At 32.1% G+C, this 26198-nt stretch overlaps 2 protein-coding genes across 2 annotated transcripts; both read right to left on the reverse strand.

Annotated features, from left to right (window-relative positions):
• Positions 1 to 5716: 5716 nt before the first annotated feature.
• LOC108453081 (SCY1-like protein 2 B) lies at positions 5717 to 19180 on the reverse strand. The gene is made up of 14 exons (XM_017750983.2): positions 18361 to 19180; positions 16364 to 16468; positions 15867 to 15977; positions 14969 to 15151; positions 13348 to 13474; positions 12576 to 12637; positions 11891 to 11977; positions 11474 to 11560; positions 10863 to 10976; positions 9391 to 9519; positions 7793 to 7855; positions 7397 to 7558; positions 7172 to 7290; positions 5717 to 7046 (listed from the first exon to the last, which is right to left on the reverse strand). The coding sequence occupies exons 1-14, from the start codon at positions 18850 to 18852 to the stop codon at positions 6089 to 6091; spliced, it is 2799 nt and encodes a 932-aa protein (XP_017606472.1). The 5' UTR covers positions 18853 to 19180; the 3' UTR covers positions 5717 to 6088.
• Positions 19181 to 23350: 4170 nt separating this feature from the next.
• LOC128292578 (cell wall / vacuolar inhibitor of fructosidase 1-like) lies at positions 23351 to 24018 on the reverse strand. Its single transcript, XM_053027423.1, has one exon. The coding sequence runs from the start codon at positions 23968 to 23970 to the stop codon at positions 23428 to 23430; it is 543 nt and encodes a 180-aa protein (XP_052883383.1). The 5' UTR covers positions 23971 to 24018; the 3' UTR covers positions 23351 to 23427.
• Positions 24019 to 26198: the final 2180 nt, after the last annotated feature.

Consider the following 26198-nt stretch of genomic DNA (forward strand, 5'->3'; position numbering starts at 1 on the left):
CCATAAAAATTTAAAGCTTTACGACAACCAGACAAAACAAGTTAGAAGAATATATACAACACGATGCAAATGCATAATTTTTCAAAAACACAATTTTAGGATCACGACTAAATATTAATTTGAACAAGAAACTTTGAAAATTTCGACAACGCGAGTTTAATTCCAGACACGACTCTCAAAAAGGGGTCCCTAGTGGAGTCGCCAGCTGTAGCGACGTAAAAATTTTAGCTTTGGTCGCTAATTGTGGCGATTTAGTGAAAACTCAAAAACTGAAGTTTGATTTTTTAAAAAAAGGGGAGTCACCGCCGATCTTTTCTCCTAGGTATGATCGGACACCTCATAAATCATCTTTTTTTGGAAAGGCGTTTATTTTTTTTAAAAAAATGAGGGCCAAATTTAGGTCTACGTGAAAATCCAGAGAAAAATTAAGGTTCAAGAGTCGGTTACGCGCGAGGAAGGTATTAGCACCCTCGCGACGTCCAAAATTGGTATCTTATAAACACGTGTTATCTTGATTTTCAAAAACACAAGTTCAATATAAGATTTAATCGCGATCCAATTGAAAAGACAAGAATTTTCAATTTTTTTTAATTTTTTTAGAAGGATATACCGTTTTAACACGAGTCGATTGATGTTCACCCAACATAGCGATGAAATCGAGGACTTGGTGTTAAAACGATATGTTGCCTCATGCATTAAAATTAATGGGAAACAAGAATAAGATTTTCGAAATAATGTAAAGCAAGTTGATATGAAATAAAAATAAACAAAAGATAGAAATGCATTGAAGCAAGTAACTAATATGACAATAATATTATAAACGATAAAGATATAATGTAATACTAGAATTGAACATGAAATAAAAAAATGAATGTATATACATAATAATAATATTAAGAACACATACGTAAAATAATATATATATATACACTAATAAAATAGTGTAGAAGTATATACTATAATTAAAGCATAACTTACAATGTTAAAATATATACATAATATATACATGAATAAAATGAACATTAAAAATGTACATACGTGACATATAGGAGATATATAAACATAATAACATTGAGATAAAATGATAAGTGATAATAGTGAAAATCATGGGTATAATAATAAATATAATGATATACTGAAAATAATACTATATGTGAAATGTGTATACAAGAATAATGAAATATATGTACCTGATTTACGAAAGAATCTCATCTTCTTAAGTATTTTAGACTTGAAAGGATGCAAAATCAACATCGAGTCGAGCGGTATTAAAGTATCTCGTGGAGCTCTCATTTTGTTAAAAGGTAAAAGAACCGGCAGTCTTTATATTCTGGAAGGTTATACAGTGACCGGTGAAATCGGACGTCCCTCGTCCATTACGGAGTTGAAGTCAACTGGTTTGGAGCGGAGGCAACTTGGTCATAGGAGGGAAAAAGGTATGATTGTTTCGTTGAAGAGAGGTTCTCTTTTGGATGCAGGTTTTGAAAAGTTAAGGCAATGTGTTCGTGAAAATCAGACCCGGGTTAGTTTTGATTTGGCAGTGTACAAGTCGAAGGCTAGAAGTCTTCTAGTTTCTAAGCACAAATTCGACTCAGTTAATTCCCTGCATAGTTCAAGATAGGCTCGTGGCGGGCTTTGGCAAAGATGACATTGTGGAAATATGAGTCAAGGTGGAGATTTGTTTAATATGACTCCTATTTTTAGTCAAATTTGAAAAATAGTCTTTCAGTTAAACTCTGTTTACTTGTTTCAATCAAACACTGATTAGTTTAGATTATTTTTTTATTATTTGATCTATGAATTTAGCCTATAAATAGGCTCTTTTACAACCTTAGAAAATATATACCCATTAGAGATTAGAACTCATAACACATTTAGAGAATTTTGTGTTTACGTTTTGTGGGTTCTTTGTTTTCGGGTTTTCGAGGTTTAGTTTTTATCTCCATCTTTTGTACTCTTCGTTCTTTTGTCATTATAGTAAAATTATCTTTGCCCATGGTTTTTTATCCTCTTTAGAGAGGTTTTTCCACGTTAAATTTGTGTGTTCAATTTCTCAATTTATTCTGCTATTTTCTTGTTCGTTACTTAATCCGGTTAAAATCCTAACAATAACAATAATACTTGAGTGTATACATAATATAGTATTAGAAATATATACATGGGACAATATGGAAATATGTACATAGAGTAATATATACAAAATATAACTAATAATATTTAAAATAATAATAGGATATTAAAAATACTTAGTATATAATATTTAAAATATATACATAATACAAAAACATATATAACGTAATATTAAAATATAAATACAATACGTACATTTTAAAACTAAATAATAATAATAATAACTATTGATGATACTTCACAAATATATACATATTAATAATATACATAATGATATATAAAGTATAATATTAAAACACATGTACATAATATATGAAAAAAATATACACGTATAATACTAAAATATTTATGTAATGTATACATATGAGAATAAAAACACTAGTAATAATATTACATAAATATATACAAAATATATTAAGTACATATACACATGCATACATAATAAAATATACATTACTACATATAATAAATACAAAAAAAATAAGTATGTAAAGATTATAATTAATAATAATAAATAACAGGAAATGAAACAAAATAAATTTGAAAATAAGGCAGTAAATTGACAAAAAGGGCTAAATCGAACTTAAAACAACATTTTGGGGCGAAATTAGAAATAAAATAGCAGGAAAGGACTATCTTGAACACGCGTGGAAACAATGGGGGCCAAAAACACAATATTCCCTGTTGACAAAATGCTGTGTAGCACGGGGGGACTAAATTGAAAAGCGCTAAAAATTATGGGGCCAAATTGCAAAAACCATAGGAGCTTAATTGCGAAATCTCAGAAAAGCGAAAGGGCAAAATGCGCAATTTGCCCTTCCGCTCAAAAACACGCGGATCCTGACCTGGAGCGGGTCGGGTCGACCCGACCCGGGGCCAAAACGATGTCGTTTTAATTAAAAAGGGGACCAAAACGGTGCGTTTTGGTCCCCTATAAAAGATAAAAAAAAAACTTAAAAAAAATCATTTGGAAAGGTAAAAAAGAAAAAAAAAAGAGAGAAAAGGGGAGAAGGGGAGAGAATCCGGTGGGGAAGCCGATCACCGGACCTCACCTACTGTCGTCTGTCAAGCCAAAGACCTAGCCACCACGTCTGATGGTTCGATTTTCAAAAAAAGGTAAAATTTTTCCTTTTTTTTGTTGTTATTTATTTTATTATTTTATTATATTTTTAGTATATATATGTATAAAATAGGCCTAAGACCGAAACTAAAATGAAAAAAAGAAAAAAAATCACCTTAAGTTTTCTAGTTTTTGATTTTTGATATCTTTGATTTTCTGACCTTAGTTGTGCTTCAAATGCTATTTTTGTATTATTATCTTTTGTGTATTTTCTGAACTGTCGAGAGAGAGAGTTTACAAGTTTTTGATTTGGGTTTTTATAACTTTTTTGCACCTATTTTCTATTATGTCTGTCTTGTCTTCTTTCTTGCTTGCAGGGTGGTTGAACGGTGCTGCAGAGTTGGTGGCCGGTGGGCTGACATCGGTGGCGTGGTGTCAGAAGGTGGTTGCGGCGCAAGTGGGAAGGGGATAGGTGGCTAGGGTTTCTGTTTTTGTTTTGATTTTGGGTTGATTGGGCTTAGGGTTAGGTATTGGGTTTGTTTTGTATTGGGCTAGTGGGTAAGGGTTGGTTTAGGTGGGCTAAGGTTTGAGTCTGGTTGTAAAGGTTTAATTGTAATGGGTTTGAGGGTTTAAATTATTGGGTTATGGGTTTGAAAATGTAAGTGGGCCAAATTGGCCTATAACAAAGGGAAAAATCCAATTTCTAATCCACACACCCGTGTGGTTTCACATGGCCTAAATGGTTGGCCCGTGTAGCTCACACGCCCGTGTCGTCTACCCGTGTAGTCTTAAATCGCAAACAATAAGTCACAAAGCCTGAACACACACCCGTGGCTCTGGCTCGTGTGAACCATACAGTAAATATCCTCCGCACACGGTTTAGACACACGCTCGTATCCCTAACCCCGTGTGTCTCTAATTTATGAACAATAATTTACACGGCCTACCACACGGCCATGTGGCGCCAGCAGTCATGTTTTTCGGCGTCCAAAATTTGCAGAAAGTCGAGTTTTTGGTACATACCTGAAGTAGTTTTGAAGTAGGATCAACGTAGAGGACTCCTAAGACCTAAAACGAATATTCAATAACCAATTAAGCAATAATTCGTAACAAACGCCAAGATTAAAGCACAACCAAATTCGTTGAAGCGTTTCAACACAAACACAACTCAACACCACAATTACCTTTGTACAAATCCATAATTCACGAATCGAGAACGTTAGGGGAACCGTTATCCTCGATACCTTCTCCTAAAGACAATAGTCAAACATATAAACAAAGGATTCAAACAGTTTAGGCAAGAAACCAACTTTGGTACAAGTGATAACACTAACGATTTTAGTTATAGAACAATCGAAGTCACAAAATTAACGGAAACGAACTTACTTGACAATAAGAGCATATACGAAGTACGAATCTAAGTAACAACCAAGCGGAAAAAGAAAAGAGAAGCAAAAGAAAAGAGCAAAAAAGAAGAAAAAGAAAACAAATGTAAGAAATGAAAAAAATAGGAAGGAAGAAAAAGGAGAACGTTACATTCTGATTGAACTACCGATCAGAATTCTAACATGTAGCAAAAATAACTAGAGGATATACAAAAGTTTAACCATTAAACCAATAGGCTCATTCTTGACATAAATTCACACAGAATTAAACTTAAGTCAATGGCTCAAGAGTAGAAATTAATTTAAAATAAAAGAGCAAAACTTCCTAAAAGCACAACTCAAACCCCTAACCTCAAACACATACACAAAGTACATAGCCACAGATACAGAAACTTAATTACGACAAAATTCAACAGTCAGACATTCAAATTTTGGGGCGTTACAAGTGCCTCGCCATGACCACTAAAATCAATCACTTCAATTAGCTATTTTTAGTTTAAGCAAACAGCAACTGTATGTAGCAACATTATTGATGACTTTGATAGAAATTATATTCTCTCTTCTCGTTTCTTACCAAGCCGAGCATCAATGTCTAAGTTCCAATCTGACATTGAGAGAGAGGAGTTTGACTGTGAACCAAGTTCAGTTAAACCCAGTAAGGTTCGGCCAAAAACTAATCATGCAATGCCGTACCTCATTTCGTCAGTCGACAAGAAAAAGCAAAATGTCAAGTCAATCAATCATTAAAACGTCGGATTATGTCATAAAAATTAACAAAAAAAAATCCAAACAGGTAACAACTAGATTGTGATTTCCACACATGAAGTAGAAGGCCAAAATTACTCCAATTAAAGTAAAAGGATTGTTGGCCAAAAGAATTATTAGTTCAGCAGCTTACAGGTACAGTCCTAGCAGGAACGTGATAAAAGCTTAGGCTAATAATCAAACAAGTTGACAAGTGTAGAATTTTTACAAAGAAATATTTACAATTGAAAATACACATTATGTTTGTAGACATCTAACTTAACTCCGACTTCAAAAGCTTAACTTGAGCTCTCAAGCTCAGGTCCTGGTTTGTTCAAAGCGGACTCGATCAAAATAAAGCAAAATAAGAAATTTCATTATTTATATATATATACTATCATCCAAAATAATTCTAGCTTCTTTTATTGGCTAATGCTACCAAATCAAATCACCGACAATTTTCAACAATTACAGTATGCAGGTGCACGTATATGTCCAAAAGCAGTAGAAATCGAAGAAAAACCATTTTTATCACATAAAAACACGCACCGTGTTACATGGATCTCAAATGCAAAAAAAAAGGTTACAAACAAGCTCGTAACAAAGCTATGATAGATATAACAAATACCAACATGACGGCTCTCGTTCCGAGATGACTAATTTTTACTTTCAAACCAATAGCTTTTAGCAGAACCTGACAAAGCTTGGGATGGCAGCCGCTGTATCAAAAACCCATTGATATATTCTCAATCTTTGTGTTGCTCACCTCTCAAAGTAAATCCAAAAGAGGTGGTTGTTCGGATGTTGGCTTGGCAAAAGTTGTCCTTGAAGCTGAACTTGCCCCCCTACCTCGGCCTCTTCCTCTACCCACAGCTGTTGATGGTGGCGGTGCGAGTTTTGGAGCAGTCTGCTCATTCTTGCTAGAACCAAATATAGACCCCAGACCTGCTGATTTCTGGTTGTTGTAAAAACTCATTGAAGCTGAAATACCACGGTTTTGTTTCAAGAATCCAATACTGCTCTGGGAACTTCCACCGTTCAAAATACCTGCGTTCGAGGTTGAACTCCCATGATTAGGTCTTAGTATCTCCCCAGAGTTCTGGTTGCTGAACCCCCAACTATTGTTGCTGCTCTCTGTTGGGTGATTCATGGTGCCTGGGGTGCTTGTAATAGAACTGAATCCATAATTGTTCATGCCTGGTCCTCCCATAATACCATTGTTAAAAGTTCCAGAGTCATTTGAGGAGGCACTAGGCCGTGGAGGCCAGTTAGCAAAAGGATCTAAATCTTCAAAATTTGATGACAAAGATGTTCCAGCATTTAATTGCTTCTCGCCAATGCCTGACTCTACAGTAACACCTGAAGATGGACGAGGAGGCCACTCTATGTCAACTGCAGGACAAGAATTGGATGTTTGCTGGCTAGATATAGTGGATATTAAGGAAGATTGAGATTGTGTAGGTGCCGATTGAATTGACTTATCATCCAAAATAAAGTGAAAGGATAAATTGTCCTTGGGAGGCTGGTGGGCAGTGTGACTGGCATTGGCAGCTGCTCTGGTAGTAGGACCCCAGTCTTCATCCCATGCTGGGCTGCTTTTTGCAGAAGCCACAGTTCCATTTGCTTTGCTCAAGACTTGAGACCGAAGCCCGTTGGAAGTGGTAGCAGGTTTTAAATCTGGGACTCCAGAATCAGTTACAGTAACCCCACGGTTTTCTTCTATCCTTCTGTGTTAAAACAGAATTAGGAATCGCATCATAAGAAAATGTTAGAAAAAAAAAAAGAGTATTTGTTATTCAGAGAAGAAAAAAATTCATTTTTCATCATGAAAGCACAACAATAATAACTATACCTAAGAATATCCTTGACAAAGAGCATGTATTTGGCAAACTGCTGAACATTCAACTGTTGGGCCGTAAGAAGAGGTGTGAGTAGAGGGAGGATATGCTCTGCGGCGAATTCTACTCCATACTAACAAGATGAATAGGAAAGACAGAAAATGAGCTGTATGCCCTCTGGAGGTTCCAATATAGAATAGAACACAAATTAAGCAACAGAAGGTAGAGTCTGTCATTACCTGCTTGAGAATTGAGTTTGAAACACCTAGCGTACACATAAGTGTTGGAGCAGAATGATCAACGGCTGTGCAACGTTGAATGGTTTGCAAGACATCCAACACAGCCTGTCTATCAAGTGTGTTAACAAAATCTCCCAGGCAGAGCAAAGCACTGACTCTGACCTGCTCAAATAAACATAGAGGTTTAGAAGAAAGTAATCAAAATTAATAGAATAGTGCAGCTATGTATTTTTTTTTTTTAAAAGAAACGCTTTATAAGATTTTCAAATTTTAAAAATGGAAAAGGCCCCACAATCTACACATAGGTTACATGACATAGCAGTCTCGGTCATGACATCTAAAATTCAAGACTAATAATTTTAATATTGGGTAATTGCCTAAAAAACTCATACATACCGCAGCAATAGTTGTTTTCAGAGCTAAGCCATGAACACGAGGCAGAATGACTTGTTTCACAAGCTGAAGAGCATAAAGAATGAAACACTAATTCAGTAAACATAAGGAATTCCAACAGAAAAGAAACACACAAGAATAAAAATGGACATACAATGTGTTTAATTTCATACCATCAAATCCATATTTCACGTTGTCCAAATTCCTACTTTAATATATTAAAATAAATAAAAGAAAAAGCTGCAATGCATTAAAAATAGGTTAAAGATGCTTGAACAAAATCCAAAAGGCAGAACAGCTAGTTGTGAAGCATAAAAAAGTAATTTTAAATAAATTGTTAAATTTTAGTACCAGCATTATTACTAAGTATCAGAAGCACTATAAAAGCTAAAAAGAACTCAATATTTTGACCAAGCTCATCTTTTAGAATTCTTTAAGATGAAAAAAAGCTAAAAATCCACTATGAAGTTGTTTTAGGTATTGTATGAAACTTAAGACAGGTTAAACACACAATATGATGATATAAAGGGAATGAAGCTCATGCCATGGAGGAGGAAATCTATTTGCCCATTTGATGTGAACCTCGTATACTTGCCGTGAAACTTAGCAACAATGAATGAAATCGAATGCCATTTTCAATAGTGATTCTTGTGAATTTCCATATAATTGATAGTATTGGTCCCTGATTCTACAAAGTTAGCGGGTCAATATTCTGTTTCAATTGATAATATTGGTCACCACTTCTTCATAAGCAACAGGTTTGATAATTTGTGTCTTTGTAACCTATTGGATGATCCCAGGGTTCGATTTCAATCCTTGTTGCTGAGTTCAAGACACGTATGTGAAGTTCACATCAGCACTAGATAGGGATCTTTGCTTTTGAAATAAGAGAAACATCAAAAGTAAATTAATGGAACGAGAAATTTTATGAGTTGATGAACAAAACTTAGCCTAATAAAAAGTGTTGGATAAACTATGAACTGTTTTAATAAAAAAATAACACTGTGAGACAAACCACTATGTTTCTTTACAGTAAGATAAAGGAAAGATGGCTTCTAAGAAACACACATGCATAGACAAGAATGAGATAGAGCATGTTGGTAAAACTAAGCTTGGCAAATTATACAAGAAGAATGCCAAACAAGGCTCAAAATTGCATGCTGTGTTTACCCATTAATCCTCAGACAACTTCACATTTGTTTCATTTCAAATCCATAGAAAATGCAGCTAAGAAAAAGAACAGTACAACTTTATTCTTTCCTTCTGCAGGCAGTGTAATTACCTTCTTTTAGCAACTAAAGAAAAGCTTAAATCTAAGTCTAAAATTCGTACATTCATCTCAGCACCTATAGTCTAGGGATGGTCTACATCATCCAACAATGAACAGGCACAAATGACCGTTACGCTTTTCCCAGTACTTAATAATTGATAATAACAACCACAAATAGTATCCAAGTCAAAAGGAATCCAGAAAAATCTCTGATTGTCTTCTAACAGATTCACAATCCATTTATGATCAGTATTATTGCATAAAACAAAATATAGGAAATGTAAACTTCTGACAATGGCAATCCATTTAAAAAAAAAAAGACGACAATCACCTGTGTATCAAGTTGCCTGCCAAGGATTACAGATTTTCTCAAAACTTCCTCTTGTATGCGAGGATCATTATCATCATAAGCTCGAAGAAGCATGGGCAATACATGGGATACTAGATGCTCCGAACTTGTCTACAGCAAATAGAATAACTATAATTAAATGATTGAGAGTGACTCAATAAAACAAGCCTTCGAAGAAAATGGGAAACAGGATGCTGCAATTTCATAAAGGAGCATTTTCAGCAATTATTATTTAGTGGGATTGTAGCACAAAAGTTAAAAAATTTTGAATGGCACCACTGGAGGAAATTATATCAAGCTTATTCATTTACATGATTTTCTCAATGTTTCTGCAATTTTACAGACCCACTAATTAATAGCAGTATAAAGATGACTAACCATAGAAATCTAAGTACACATTATATGTCCTTCAGCTAAATAGTTATGATAGATGCAAAATTGCATTATTTCAAAAAAGGTATCAGAAAATTTTGAGCAATGATGTTTCTCCGGAGAAACACCACATTACTTTTATGAAGTATTTCTCAGTACTTGAAACATTAGAGAGAACAATACCTTATAACCTAAATAAAGTTTAAATATAATATTTAAAAGAAAAAAGAAAGTACAAGGGAAGGGCAGGACGAGTAAAAAAAGGATGCAAAGATAATTGACTTATTAAACCACTTCAGATTTTCTTTTGTTACTAAGAAGTTCTATGCGCTTACTGGTAAATCTGAAGTACTAAAGCTTTATGGTTATATTTGGTATTCGGCATATATATTATAGGATCCTAGTTTGGGTTTGTCTTATCCTATTATGTTTTTGTTTTAAGTTTGCTAGTTTTTTAGAGTCTCAGTAGTTGTTGAAGTCAATTGAAGTGGAACTTCAATTTTCTTAGGATTAGGAAAGCTCCATTCTACATAAATTAAAGGACTCTTTCACTTGGCAGTATTCTATCATTGTCTGATGCAATACACCTTAGATCTGACTCCTAAGGAACCACATCTGTGGAGCTTAGGATCTTTCTTTTCTTCTTGATCATCTGCTGCAGGCAACCTTATATTTGACTACCTTTATCAATCTCTTCTTTTCCTCTTTTTCCTTTCTTCTATTTTCTTTGTTTCTTAAAAATCTCATAGTGAAATTAAAGCCTCACAGCCTAGCTGTCATACATCACTGTGACAATATGAAAGGCAGCAACCAGTATCATCAACTGAAAATGGCTTTCTTGAAAATCAATTGAGCTCCCAAAATAATCAGAAAAGTAGGTTACTAAATACTGTTCCAAACCACAGAGATCTAATTCGTCACTTTTAGCCATATCATGTAATATGCTACAAATTAGCAACTTGTTCATACTCACAAAGAAAACCAGACCACTCTATGCCCTGATTCTATTGAATGAACAAAAAAGAATAGGAAATTTTGTCACTTGAGAGCGTTCTTTAGAGAGCATACTACTTAAGTTATACCTTGTCAATAATAAGCTCCGCACGCTTCACCAGCAACAACAAGGTCTCTCCTGCAGCACTGCTCAGGACAGGCAAAAGAGCTGGCAATGTAACTAGCTCGAAGTCATTTTTATCCTACAAATCATTAGAAGTAACCAGTTCATTACTCAAAACAAGATAGAAACCTAAGATTATACTAGATATAACTATAAAGAGTATTAAGGATTACAACTAGATACATCACTTCATTCACATTTTGTTAACAGAGAACAGAAGATGAACTAAGAGACAATAACTCGCCCTACATTACCTAATGATAAAACATAAAGCTAATTGTGGTCAGGTTAGGTAACATCATGGAAACAGAGCTCAATTAAGAAAGATAGAGTTAATCTGCCATTTAATCAGAAAATATCAAGCATGCTGAAGATATCAAAAGGAATCCCTAGTTTCACAACTATCAAGAAAGATTAGCATGAAGATACTTCAAAGACCAACACAATCTCCACGCAATTCTTTTTGGATTCCAATTGCAAATAATAATAATAATAATAATAATAATAATAATAATAATAATAATAATAAAACATTCTATTGATATGCCAAAACCTGATTAAGAGAAAAACAAGCACCTGTGACTCGGCAATCGTGAGAACCATTGGCAGAATAATTGGCTGCATAACCAAATTCCTCAGTTCTGCACAAAGCGGAGGAAGTACCTGCATTTAGAAAATATTATGAATTAACTTGTTTTTGTCAGGAAAATGCTATAGATAATATAACTGGATCACTAGTATCAACTCCTCTAGCTCGCTGAACTAAAAATACCAACAAAATAAAAAGGGTGCCAGATGACACTTGAAAATCTTGAAGAATATCAAATGCCTCACCCATGAGAGAGAAAGAAGCTGGGAGAAAGGGAGGAGAATACACATGAAAATCACAATATGTTGCTCACTTAATTTCCAAAAATTTTTTGAGGAAGACTAATTTTTAACAACTAAAATTTACTTAGGAAAGCAACAGTTAGGAAAAATAAAATCTCAAACCTTATATCGCAACACACGGGAGTCAAAATCTTTCCACATGTCAGATAAAGCTTTTAAAAACTCAGACTTCTGCATGTTATCTCTTTCCTGAAATAAAAAAAAATCATCACCCAAGAACTTAGCATTTTATAGCTCTTAGTGGCGTTTGATATTTTGACATGTTAAGATTCGAATGTGATTGGCAAGAACATAATATTACAACATTTGGTATACATGGGAAAGTGCTAAGTAAAACCCTAACAAAGTTACATTGATTAAATAATTATTATGATGGACTTAAAATAAATTTAAAATTAAATAATTGTTATGATTTTACAGTTAGAAAAGGTACTGTACAAATACAATGAAAATAAACAAATAAGAAAAATTAAAAAAAAAAAGGTAATTTAGTCTCAGAGATAAAATTTTTAACTTTCCAACTACATGGGAAAGTTAATTATCCATTATTATTCAAAGGAATCACATTATCAAGTTTGAGTGAAAGTAATTCCCAAAGGAAAGTTACAGTCCTAGGAAAGTCAATATTTTTTAACATACCAAAAGCGGGAATCACTCTCCCACCTTAAATTCCTAGAAAAGTGATCACTTTCCATCATACCAAACCCCCTCTTATTTCAAGCAAATTACTCCTAGATGATTGCATTTGATGGGCATATGTTAGACAAGCAAAAATTAAAATGCATACAAGCATGTGGTCGAGGAAACGAAGAGCACGCAGCCTAGTATCATCCCGGAAAAATGGAGAACCTGCAAATACATTACATCAAATTCAAAACCATTAAACTAATCCAAATAGTAGTGTTTCAACACCAATTCAATAATAATTATGTGGAACTGACAGAACACTTCAAGCCATTTGCTTTAATTTAACTACATATCAAACTTATACATCATGCAGCAGTTTAAAAACTTGATAATAAGAGCCCAAGCTTTTCATTAATAGCAGAAACATAATGCATCAAACTCAAACAAAGCAAATGCAATTTTTTATTTTTATAATTAATTTTAATTGTTTATGATGTAAAATTAAAGATTTTATATTTAAAATAGAGAAAATAATTTAAAAGTTCTATATAATTTTTTTAAATATCATACAAAAGTTATCGATTATTTGTTATTTACTTGAAAAAAATTAGAAATATTAATAATAATAATAATTGAAACTTTACCAAATAATATCTAAAAGGCATAAAACAAAGCTCATTTTGTCAAAATAAATCAAAAATAAAAAATTAATATGGAAAAACCAAAAACCGAAATGAATTATGATAGACGGTTCAAAAAATCCAAAAAACCTGATCGAACCAATCTCACCATCTTAAAATGTTTAACTCTAAACAAACTTGCATGAGGAGAACAAGCTTTGCCATTCGAAAATAGTTTTTTTTTTTTTTCTTTTTGTTGTTTGACATATAAAAAATGACAAGGTCTAGAGACTGAAATTATCCAAGTATTACCAGTAAAATCCAATGCTGATGGCCTGATAGATTCATTTGCAGAGAGCATCCTCTGTAAATCATGGATTAGTTCTGGTGGAACCAAGGAGAAGGCTTCATTGGACAAGTATGTCAACGTGTTCATATACTGCAGGAAAGAAACACTACAATCAACCACTAGTACTATAAAACCAATCTAGAAAGAGCATAAAGCAGAGAAGCTGAAGTATGTTAATATGCTAACTACAGTATTATTATACACAAATTTAAAAAGACAAATAGGGAAGGGGGGGGAATGAATGATATAGAGCTAGTAGCCATAAAGTGCAAAGGGATATACTTTTTGATATGTTTATTTGCAGTTGTTGATTTACAATGTTTTTAAAACACTCTTTGACGCATACTTCTCTAATTTGCATGAGGGAACAAATGGACAGCATGTTGGATGCGTTGCAACATCTGAAAGTGGGGAGCACATATATATCCCATGTGAGTGACTAGAGATAGAAATTGAAATTCTATTTAATTTCTGTTAACTTTTTTTTTTCATTAATTGTACCTTTACTAGTAATAAAGTGCCTAATATCAAACTCTCTATTCTTAATGTTTGATTGTTGATGTCGTGATTACTTGGTTTTCTTTTATTTCTAATACTTTTAGCAATGTTTTAAATAATGGGATTAGTGTACAGTGGGGTGCCATCAATAAAAGGCATACACAAATACTTGATTTAGCAGATCTGCCGCTTATTATGGATTATTGTGTTAGCTCAAATAATCGGAAGATCACAAGAGGGGGTGAATTGGCATCTGAAATCTTTGCAAAGATAAACGGATTGAGAAAAATCAACACCAAAATGCATAAAACTCAGGCCTCACTTGCCTATGTCCTCTTCCTTAGCCTTACTTGCCAAAGAGCTCCCAATTCTCTAACTTAAATTGATATATTTCACGGACAATGTATAACCTTTACAATCTTTATTTTTGTGTATGCTAAGATAGAAACCTCTCCCCTTATCTTTACAATGGCTAAAGATAGAAATCACTCCAGATTTCAAGGCTCAACTAGAAACCTCCCCAATTACAAGTGGAAGTATTGTAAGTTGCAGGGTGAAGCTAATATTTAGAGATTCATGCTCCAAGGAAGATGGTCTAGTTTTTTTTATTACCAAGGAAGGCAGTATATTAATTGACACACTAATATGTCCCTCTCACACGTGTGGTAAGAGGGAGTGGTTTGACACCAACGGAACCTTCAAAAAACTAGTATACTTAGGTGCCGCTTCACCTCCAAAACTTTTGGTATGGCTATTGCTGGTTTTGAGCTATGTGGTGGTAAGCTTATAGAATTTGTGGTCCGTCATATTCATCGCAAAATTTTGACGTCAACCAAAGGACTAAAACATTCAAAAACCAAATATTGCTTAGACTATCATAATATTAATTCCTATTTCCTGATGCAAGATTTGTGGAGATACAAGAAGATAATCTAATACTTGAATTGTCATAATCATGCATGGTAAAAGGTAAAAAGTAACATGTTATGTCTAGATAGAGAATGCTGCAGCTAACACATGTAATACTTGTTTATCAAGCAAATTTTGGATCAATTTGAAAGGATAAAATTATAAATTAGTAAATACCATCTTGACATTGTTGTGACAGTCGAACAAAGGCTTTCGAGCAATTAAATGGTAGGCAAGGCATCCAAAGCTGAAAATGTCAGAAGAACATCCAGCTGAAGATGCTTTACTACGAACCAATTCAGGTGCAGTGTAATTCAAAGATGGCTGAAGAGGAATGACAGAATCTTCAGTATCATATTCCTGCACAGACCACATGAAATCAGAATATAATAGCTAAATACAGATCATTACTGCAACATGGTAACTCCATCCATCATGACGAATGACTTGATAATTTAACATAAGAAGTATACTATATTTATGAAGATAAAGCACCATAGCCAACAAGTCAAAATAAAAAACATGAGAAAGCAAAGCCTAAAAAGTAGAAAGACAATTTACTTGAAATAGAAACATTGACAGCAAAGCCAACAAGGTGCTAAAGAAAGGAGTTAAAATGGCATTCCTAGGATGCACAAACAGTAATAAATATGATAAATATGTATGGCCATAAGTGACTTCTAATCATATTAAGATATAAAAACGCACTACATTCATATTTATCATGCTAAGGCCACCTAACAAAGAAAGCACCACGTTAAGCAAATTATCCATAGTGTATCAGACTACATAACTAATTCGTGAGAGTGAGTTCGATTAGAAACAGAGATGAGCTTGACATGGGTAAATTCCAAGTTTTTCCTCACATATACATGGTCAAACCTCCATACCCACATCCATCGGAATAGCAAACTTGTTCCATATTTTGATGTCAGTGGTCAAGTATAAATATTTGAATTAATATGAAAAACATTCTTGAATTTTCTTTGAGTGCAAGAAAGAGTAGCATTTCTTCCCAACTCCACCCACCCTGACAACTGGAGCTAAACCCATAAAATATCAAAGTCTTACTTACAGAATAATGGAAGGACTGTACATTAGTCAAATCACTAGAGGCCTGGTCTTTTGAGATAGCAAAACCAAACCCACCAAGCTTCCAAGCTCCATGCGATGTAATCAGGACATTCTGCAAAGTACAAAATATTTAGACAAACCTATACAACAGTTATCCGCAGCAATCTATCCAGCAGACAAAAACAGCACACTAAATAAGCTCTTTTATACAATGGAAATTTCATTAAAAGAGGCAATAAAAAGTGAAACAAGCAGCTAAGAGCTGAAGGCCTAAACAAACTAAGTATGAAAAAGACAAAAGTTTTGGGAAAAAAAATAAGAACAAGAGGATGAATCCATGAGGACAGCCATAAACCACCAGTAGTTCTTTATAACAGCAAATCAAAATAATTTTGTAAAAAGGAAACAAAGATCCTGAAGCATTATCAATAGCCATATTAGTAGAAATCAGGAAAATACTTTTACAAAATAAAACATTAAAAAAGGTAAAGAAGTAACCTCAGGTGATATAGCGCAATGAATAAGACGTGCATTGTTATGAAGAAAATCCAAGGTTTCTGCAATCTGAAGCAAACCATGCTTCACCTCCAACAAACCCATTTCCTGTGAAGCAAAGACACATTAAGTTTGCTATAATTATAAAGGACATGATGGTTAAGACATAACACGATAGCAGATAATTCAAGCACTCAGCATTCCCAGTGAAATTTTCAAGAACAAGTTTTACTCTTATACAAAGACAATTCTAAGACAAACATATTCAATGTTCAACAGCAAGACGAGAGTCAACTTTCTTCCAACCTATAACTCGATAGCATTCCAATGTGTTCCAATAGAGCAAAACTAAAGAAGATTATAGTAAAAGGGACTAAAATTTTATCATTATCCAAATTGGGAACTTGTTCTTAAAAGGGTAAGTATATCATTTGACACTGAAACTACATTCAAAACATCACTTAAATTCCAAATAATCAAACGTATTCTAATGTATTCCACTTCAATGACTTTTACTTGTGATTCCTATAAACCATTAAAAATGTAAGCTGATAATAATTTCAAAATATGTTATAGCAGTAATAGCACCTAAACTTAAAACTTTAACCTTTTACTTGGTCCACTCTGAGAAAATAAGAATATTGTTTTACTACTCAACACTCCAGTAATCTGTCTATTTCTATACTTTCCAACATACCAGTGGATGGGTTAAGGTTGAGACCTCTGGACCAAAAATAAAAGTGAAGACCAAGTGTAAGTCACATATTTGGGCACACCAAATACAAGTCAAACGCCAGCCAAGCATGGTGAAAACCCGAGCTAAAATACTTCAAAATCATAATTAAAAATATTGTGCGTCAATAAATTGTTTAAACAAAAGATTTCATCTTTTTGAAGCCAGGGTCTATAATTAGGTTTTACTTTTTTAACAAACAAGGGGCAACACTTTATGGGGCTTATAACAACAAAGAACCCATTGTCCAAGGAAAAAGTTACATCAGTAATTGCTTAGATCATTGATCCAATACTTCACTAAATGGTTTATAGTGATCACAGGTATGGGAAATTTCTGTGTGGCTAAATAAGACCAGATTATAGAACCTCAATACTATGATTAACCAATTTCTTAAAAGTTAGTTATGATTTCTAAAACTTAAAGATTTCTCTAATCCGGTCTATATTAGTAAGTCTTCTCCTATCTTTATTCTCTATCATCAATTTGCAGATTTGATAACATAGAATACTGACAAGTTGTCAAACTTAAATACATGCTTTTTGAAATTTTCTCAGTAAGTTCAGCAAACACATCACTCAACATAGCTTCCTTTTACCTAACGGATTCCTGCAATTGTCCGATTAAACCCAACTATTTTACAGGGCAGACAATTTCACCAACCAGTTTCCTTGCTGTCTGACACCTTTTGCCTCTAAATAGTAAATATAGCAACAGTGTTTGATCACCAAGCAACCACAATTTCAACACTTGCAAGTGACTTATTTGTAACTTGTAGTCTACAATGCCCATTCCTCAATTTTAGCAATTGTTCTTCTTAAAAGGTCAGATACTCCCAAAGCTTCGTTGATATAGAACAAAAGCAAGCACATTGCTAAGATTATCTAGTAGAAACTATAATTCACCATTTATAGTAATTCCACTAAATTGGGTAAAGCTACTCTAATTCCACAATCAAGCACAAAATTGATCCTAAAGAACTAAAAGCCTTAGTAATAGATAACCCCGCCTGCGCTTGACAGCCAGAGAAAAACCTCATCGCGTCGTTCGATATGGATCAAGATCAGAGAGAAGTACATTACTGAATATGAACATTTACAGTATTACCTAGTAGTACACAAATTGGTCTGCTGAGATCAATTCACAGATTTGGATCAACTATAACTATTTAACATCCAATAATTGATACCAAGCAATGGAGTAATAAAAAAAATTGAAACTGAACCAAATGCAAATTCAATCAGGACAAAGAAAGTAGAGCACGTACCATCCCTTTAAGGTCCTTAGGAACCTGGGCAACATTCTCGACGTTCCCAAGTGTATTAGCCACCGACGCAAACAAAGGCTCCGTAACCATGGCCATCGCATTCTTATTCTCATCCAAAGCCTGCACCACGTGGACCACTCCTGGATGCCTGAGCCTCACCAGCTTTGCAGCATCGGCCCGTATCAGATCCAAGAAAGAATCTTCAGCCACCTTGGAAAGCCCCGCACGCGCACGTGCCTCCGATAGAACCTTCTTGTCCAGCAGCCAAACACATACAGTGGGGTACTGGTGGGGGCGCGTTCCGTCACGCGCCTTGGCGGAGTACAACTTCCAGGCAAGACCTGGGCCTGCAGAGCCGATCTGGTCAAGAAGCTCATAGTCCTGGAGAGCTTTGGGACCGGTCACCTCCTGTACAGTTGTTTGTACGGTTTTCTCGATAACCGCAGCTGTTTTGGCCAGGGCTTGCGTAAGGGTTTTCATGTTGATCGACATTTTTTCTGGGTTTTGTTTTTGTCGGGCATAAAAATGAATGAAATAAAAAAAATTATTTATATATCCAAGAAATAATTGAATGAATTAGAGAAGAGGAAGGAAGGACGTAATCAAGCAACAAAGAGAGAAAGAAAGAAAGAAGGAAGAAGAAGGAAAATTCAATTGCGGTCTCTGAATCAGACTTTGGTTCCCAGTTTCTTCCCTCTCTCTATCGGCTTTCTCTCCTTTTGTCGATACATATTATGCGCTGTTTCTCCTTAGTTTTATTTAGTCCAAGCCATATCAATTTGACAACATGACTTGGTAGTTGCCTGTATATAAATGTACATATTTTCACCCGAATTTATATAAAATTTTGATTATTTATAAATTATAGTAGACTAGCAAATTTATGCATCAAATTCATAAAAAAGATTAAATGTAGCCAAGTGAAATTATAAAATTAAGTTAAAATTTTGTAATCTCCCTTGTATGTCTATTTACTGTATAATTGTCAAAATATTAAAAAATATAAATATATTTAAAATAATATTTGTTATTTTATAAAATGAATGAACTTTCGATAATTTTATAACTAAGTTAGAACTCAATTGATAAGTAACACCAACTCAATTAATGGATTAAAAAACTAAAATTTATATTAAGAACAAATGAGTTTTGGTTGAAATGATTAAATTAGATTTTAAAATTCATTTGTCTCAAGTTCAAATTTCATTATTGTATTATTTTATAAAAAATAAAAGACAAAAACACACTCATATTAATATTTATTACTCGAACGTAAAAGGCATTTTAGTAATTTTAATTAAATTGATGCATTTGGCTCAGTAACATCAACTCATTCGAAACTTAATATAAGTATAAATAGATATATAATATAGATAAAAAAGACATAAATGCCCTCAAAATAATATTTGTTGTTTTGTAAAAGAATTGTGTTTTTGATGATTTTACAATTGAGTTGGAGCAATATTGATCAGTGACACCAATTCAATCAGATTCTTAATATATAGTATACATGTATGGTATAGATTAGTCCTAATTGTGAATGTGAAAATTTTTAATTTGCATAAGATTATATCTGAAATAAATAATAGTAAAAAATAAATATTTACTAGAAACTCTATCACACATGTATACGTGTAGAAATTATGAATTTAAAATATAGATTTATGTTTAAAAGTAACTTACAAAAATGATAAAATTAAAATGTATAGATATACAATGGGTAAACTACTAAAATAGCCACTTTTGTTTACCTTATGTTACATTTTAGTCACTTATCTTAACGTGTTATAACATTTTAGTCATTAAGCCGTTAATTGCCGCTTAAATCATCATTTCAAACAAAAATTGTAGGTTAAATTATACAATTGGTCCTCATATTTTTTCATTTTGAGCAATTTAATTTATTTTCTTTTATGTTCTTTTAACTTCATTTTTTTCTTTATTTTTCATTTTCTTCTGCTTATCCATCTGTTTTCCTCCCTTCTCTACATTTTTTAACATAGTTTTTCTATATTTTACATTTGTTAAAAAAATTTTATGTTTATGAAAAAAGAAAAAGCGAAAGTTGAAACCAAAATAAAACTTGTTTCGCATATTCTCACCCCATAATTACAAACCCTTGTCGTCCATTATCGTTTTGATAAATCAATTTGGATCTCTCAATGACCTAGTCCACAAGCTCGCCTCACTCGAAAACCTTACCAGTCATGACTTATGATAGTTCACCCTCAACAAAGTTTCCCGAGTCCATTTCTTTAACCTCCTAACCAACTCTTACGACCACATTATCTATCTTACTTACAATATTCTCGCTCTTTCGAAACAATGTTTCACGGATTCTTCAAACGAGCTCTACACTTTCAATGACTAAAATAACCACCATACGAAACTTACCCTCAACTTTACCCAAACCAATTTGGTCTCATGCTCCCTTTCTCTATTTTGCTCATCCATGTTTGGCTTCCAATCAAGCGTGCTTGAGAATATCCAAGAAGGTTTAGATCAATTTTATCGTTTGCTTAATTTTATTTGTCAGAAAATAAAAGAAAAGTAAAAGAATAATCTAAGTCATTCTGTAAAAGTTTGGAAACGGGAAAAAATTGTTTTGAATATAAAGAATTCAATTTATGTTTAAATTTGATTAAGGATATAGTTTTTATATTGATTAGTTAGATCCAATTTTAGTTTCAAAGTTAGGTTATATTCAAATAGAGAATTGATTAAGAATGATTGATATTCGATTTTGAATGAAATTTAATTTAGGAATCATGTGAAAGACATAAGGAGTTGGGTTTTTGTTGTGGCCAAAGATTATGTTTTTGTAGTGAAGAATATGAGAAGAGAGAAAAAAATAAAGGGGAAGAAGAAAAGGAAAATAATAAATAAATAAATTATTCAAAAAAAATAAAGTATAGGAACTAGTTTTAACAGATGAAAAACATAAAATAACTACATTAAAGAAATGAAGAAGGGAGGAAAATATAGGGAGAAGGAGAAGATAATGAAAAAAAAAAGAGAAGGAAAGTTAAAAAAATAAAAGAAAAAAATTGCTCAAAATAAAAAAAACATATAGGGACCAATTATATAATTTAACCTAAATTTTTTGTCTGAAATGATAATTTAACGTGTCACGTCAGCTTATCGTTATACTGTTAATGACAATTAACGCTCAGTGACTAAAATGTTATAACACGATAACGTAAGTGACTAAAACGTAATATTTTAAACATAAGTAACCAAAATATAACCTGAGACAAACAAAAGTAACTAATTTGGTAGTTTACCTGATACACAATTGATGGATGTAATAAAGTATGCATAATAAAGTTAAAATGTCTAAAAAGAAGTTTTGGTTGAGTGATAAATTTAAGTTTTATCAATATAATTAGTGTTGGTTCAATTCTCTCTTTATATATAGTTTTTACTTTTTTAAATAAAAGACTAAAATAACCTCAAAAATATAACTTATTTTAAATACAAAATGATATTTTATAATCTCTCTAACTGAATTGATACTTAATTGACTCATGATATTAACTTAATCATGGACTAAATAATAGTATAGATAATAAAAAATAGAAAAAAATAAAGGTCTAATTACTTGGACATTGAAAATAAGAGAGTGGATAGCCAATGATATTTTGGTTGTGCTAATAATGTTGAGATATCGAGATTTTGATGGTTGAGGTCCGAGTCTCATCATGCTTAAATTTTACACATGGATCTTTTAGATTATTTTGGGTATATTCCAATTTTAACTCAATCATATGCGTGGGCTTTGTTCAATTTTATTTTGGGCTAAATATATTTTGATTTTAATTGATTGGATATATATTATGATTTAGGTTTAAGTTCCACCTTATTTATCTAAGTTTAGAAATATTTTGATTTTAGTTTATTGGATAAGTAACAAATTTATAAATAAAAAAACAATATAAACATTAAGGGTGGCTTTATTTTAAATGGTAAAGTTGGGGTAATGATGATTATGATATATTGAGTTTAAATCCTATCATATTTATGTATTTTTAAAGTTTATATAAAATATAGAAAAATAAAAATACTTTTAAAGTAATATTTGTTACTTTATAAAATATAGATTTTTATACTTTCACAACTCGAAGACTCCGTTGATGTATAGCTAAAAGATTATATATATAGATCACTAATATTTTTCTCGTGCAATACATTTAATGTAGTGGTTTTTTTTCTAATTTACTTATAATTTTATATTTTAAAAATAAATTTATTTTTTCATACAAATAATAAAAATTCAAAATTTGTAACGATAAAAGTTATTCAAAATTCACCTGGTCTTTCTCAAATTACTCATAATTTTATTCAATTGGCTATATTATTAATGGTAAAATAAGCTGTTAATTCTTATACTTTTATATAATCTGATATTTAATATTTATTTTCATTTTGATAATTTGTCAACTTAGTATACCTATTTTTGAAAAATCAGATAAAACTTGAAAAAAGACCAACAGTATACATGGTTGCATTGAAAATTTTAAATCAGATAATTGTTTATGTCTATAATTTAAACCTCATAGAATTTATTCAGAAAAGAAACAAGACAAACATCAGTAGACAAGAATCAGCCTCACCCCCTGAATCATACATAAAGAGAAAATGGTTGCTGGTGGATAGAGCAGCCTTAGCCAAGCTGCCGGTCGCATTATTTGCTTCTCTAGGGACAGCTTTCAACACCCAATTCTCGATAGCAGGTATTAACTGATACGGAAGAAGACAACTAAGTGTAGCTCCAGGAAAATTTCCACAAGCTTTAATCTGCTTGATAGCATTTTGGCTGTCAGGTTTCAAAAATCAAACGATGAGACATAAACCACTTCGATGCACAATCTCTGCACAATTTTATATCTGTCACTAACATCACTATTGTTATTTGTTACCGTAATTTAAATCATGGGAAACTGATTACTGAGAGCAATGAAAGTAAACTAAAGTCAGAAGTGGAAGAAAATTGTGTACTAATAAAATAAATAAAATTTATTTCATCGATAAGGATAAAAGAACAAGATGAGAATCATCTTGATCACATCAAAAGGAAAACTTGGTTTGTATTATCTTGACAATGGAAGCCGCAACGACGGATACATCATGCACCACTTTGTTCATATCAGTCAGCGGTGATTTAGTAGAGAACTCTATTTCACAAGAATTGGCCTCTATGGCTGCATCATTGGCGCCTTTCGCTGCAAACTTGTAGTCACCCGTCTTGAGAGCTTCGTTGATCTCAGGTACATCTCCCCTTATAATGACGTTATAGCGTTCAGCGCAAGATGTTAAGGCCTTTTGCATTTCAGGGTCAAGGGCAAGTCCATCCTGTAGTAGCTCGTCGATTAGATCAAGTGTCTCGGTCGCTTTAGTTTTGAGTGAATCCACCATGATCTGAGCTAGCTTCTTCACGCTGGCGTCGCGGCTTTCGGGGTTTGATTTGAGGGACCAAATGCAAAGATCATAGAAGGGTGTTTGCTTGCAAGTTCTCTCTATCAGATTCTGGTTGCCTAGAAGGAGGATTGGTCGAAAAGCGTTAGCTTGACACACAAGGAACGCAAATATTATTACAAACAAAATTTTCATCTTTGAAAGGTGAGGGAGTGATGGAATTGATTAATAAATGAATGAATATATCATGTTTTATCAAAATTGGTGTTTTTTTTATAGTGAAATATCATCAAACAAAGTCCAAAATGTAGGGAAACATCATGGTTTTGACCAAATCATGATCATGCATCCTGTTGAAATGCGGTTTGGCCTTAAAGCTCGGTCAAGGCTTGAGGAATGCCTTAACCAAAAGTCTTGCAATTTGAACGAAAGACATGTTCAAATGTAAACTAGACTTGCCGCTATTCATTCATTCTAAATCTTGATCGAAACAATTTTAATCAAATCAATTCAGGTCTTAAACGATATTACTACCATTACTATGATCATCGCTATCACAATTACCGAATGGGCTAGAATCTTTATCACTAATTTAACTTAAATCTTTTAGCACATTAATTGATTTAATATTTTTACTATAATGTACACATTATTATTAATGATTATGTATTTATACAAAGAATAATAAAATAATAATTAATGCCGCAAGCTAATGAGGTTTTGCTTCTTCCCCAATTTTTTTTATTCCAGTCTTATTTTATGTAAATGTGTAAGATAGAATTGAATTAATTGTTAAATTAATTATTCATGATTTAATTTTAAAATTATAAATTGAATTAGCAACATGATAAAAATATGCATTGAATCTCAGGAAGCACAAAGGATTTCTAGAAGAAATATAAATAAATTATACTCATCATTAGTCAAACAACCGATCTCATCCAAGTTGAAGTGTGGTTAATACTTGAAATAGCACTAGGGTGCTTCTTCTAGAAATAAGTATAATTAACTTGATTTTATCTAACAACTGGTGAATAGGTGGGTTTGGATGTGTTTATATTTAATTTTATATTATTTCAGGCTTAAATAATTTTAAAATTAGATTACTTCAAGTTCGAGTCATTTCAATTTAATTTTTTAAATTTAAATTATTTAATATTTGGATCGATTTACATTGGATGAGATTAGACGAATTCAAACTATTTTAAGTTTCACAAGTTACAAATATTTTATTTTGAATATAATAAATAACTTTTACATAATAATAATAATAATATGGTCCAAATCTGCCTAATAAAAAGAAACAAAATTTTTATTGATATTTTATTATAGTAGAAATATTATTTAAATGTGATATATTAATATATTAAATCTATAATAATAATTTTTGTATTACTAGTTGTACACATGTGTAGGAATATATATTGAATGAAATTCAATTATTGATATTATAATACGTATTATTATATCATGAAATAGTATATGTATATTAATATTATAATCTACCATCTTCTATAACTATTTTTACTACATTATTGATCTCATTATAGTATACACAATTAATGAACATTATGCTATATGTATTATTTATGATTAACGATACGTATATCAACTTCATAAAATATTATATCCATATCAACATTATGAACATGATTAATATCGTATCGTTTATATTTAATTAAATTTAGTTAAAAGTTTTACTATATTATATTAGCTTAAATAACAAAATAATATTTAAATTATACAAGATTACTTCAAATAATACTTAAATTACTTTAGTCGTTTAAAAAAAAACTCTTAACCATCATTTTATGACATGTGTCACTTTTTAATTAAAAATAAATTAAATTAAATTAAACATTTTTGCTCTCTCTCCCATAATTCTTTCTTCTCCTTTTAATGAACTTTCTTTAATTGTTAGATTTTTCTTTTGCAAATTTTCTTACCATTTATTTCTACCATGCTTTACTTGAGTTTTCTTCATTATAGAGATCCACTCAATATTAGTTTTTTTATTCAAACTATATAGAAAAGAATGAAGAATTTTATTTAAAAAAAAAATAACAAATGGTTTTCTCACCCAGGTTCAAAAAGAATCAAAATTGAATTTTAAAAACAAAAAAGAAGTTCTCTAGAATTTAAGTTTTGTTACCGAAAACTGGGTTTGGATAAGATTTTCAACTAGTTATTGGGTGAATAACAAAAGAGATGAAAATGTTTATAAGTTTTTTTTTTAAAAAAAAAAGCTTAAGGAAATAAAGTTTAACTTTTTTTTTGATTTTTTAGTTAAAAACTGTCACATATCACAAAAGGATTAGTTAAGAGATTTTTTAAATGGCTGAGGTAATTTAACTAACGGATTATAGTTTAGGTACTATTTATGACAAAAAAGTTTAGTTACTAACTTAAAAATGATATAGTTT

Source organism: Gossypium arboreum, chromosome 5 (assembly GCF_025698485.1).
Source record: "Gossypium arboreum isolate Shixiya-1 chromosome 5, ASM2569848v2, whole genome shotgun sequence".
In the NCBI taxonomy this organism is placed as follows: Eukaryota; Viridiplantae; Streptophyta; class Magnoliopsida; order Malvales; family Malvaceae; genus Gossypium; species Gossypium arboreum.

Coding starts and splice junctions, on each gene's coding strand:
- LOC128292578 (XM_053027423.1), bottom strand. CDS start 23,970: ATGAAAATTTTGTTTGTAATAATATTTGCGTTCCTTGTGTGTCAAGCT.
- LOC108453081 (XM_017750983.2), bottom strand. CDS start 18,852: ATGTCGATCAACATGAAAACCCTTACGCAAGCCCTGGCCAAAACAGCT. Junction 13,475..14,968: donor GTCACAACAATGTCAAGATG/GTATTTACTAAT, acceptor TCTTTCCTGCAG/TATATGAACACGTTGACATA. Junction 10,977..11,473: donor TCACGATTGCCGAGTCACAG/GTGCTTGTTTTT, acceptor AATGATTTGTAG/GATAAAAATGACTTCGAGCT.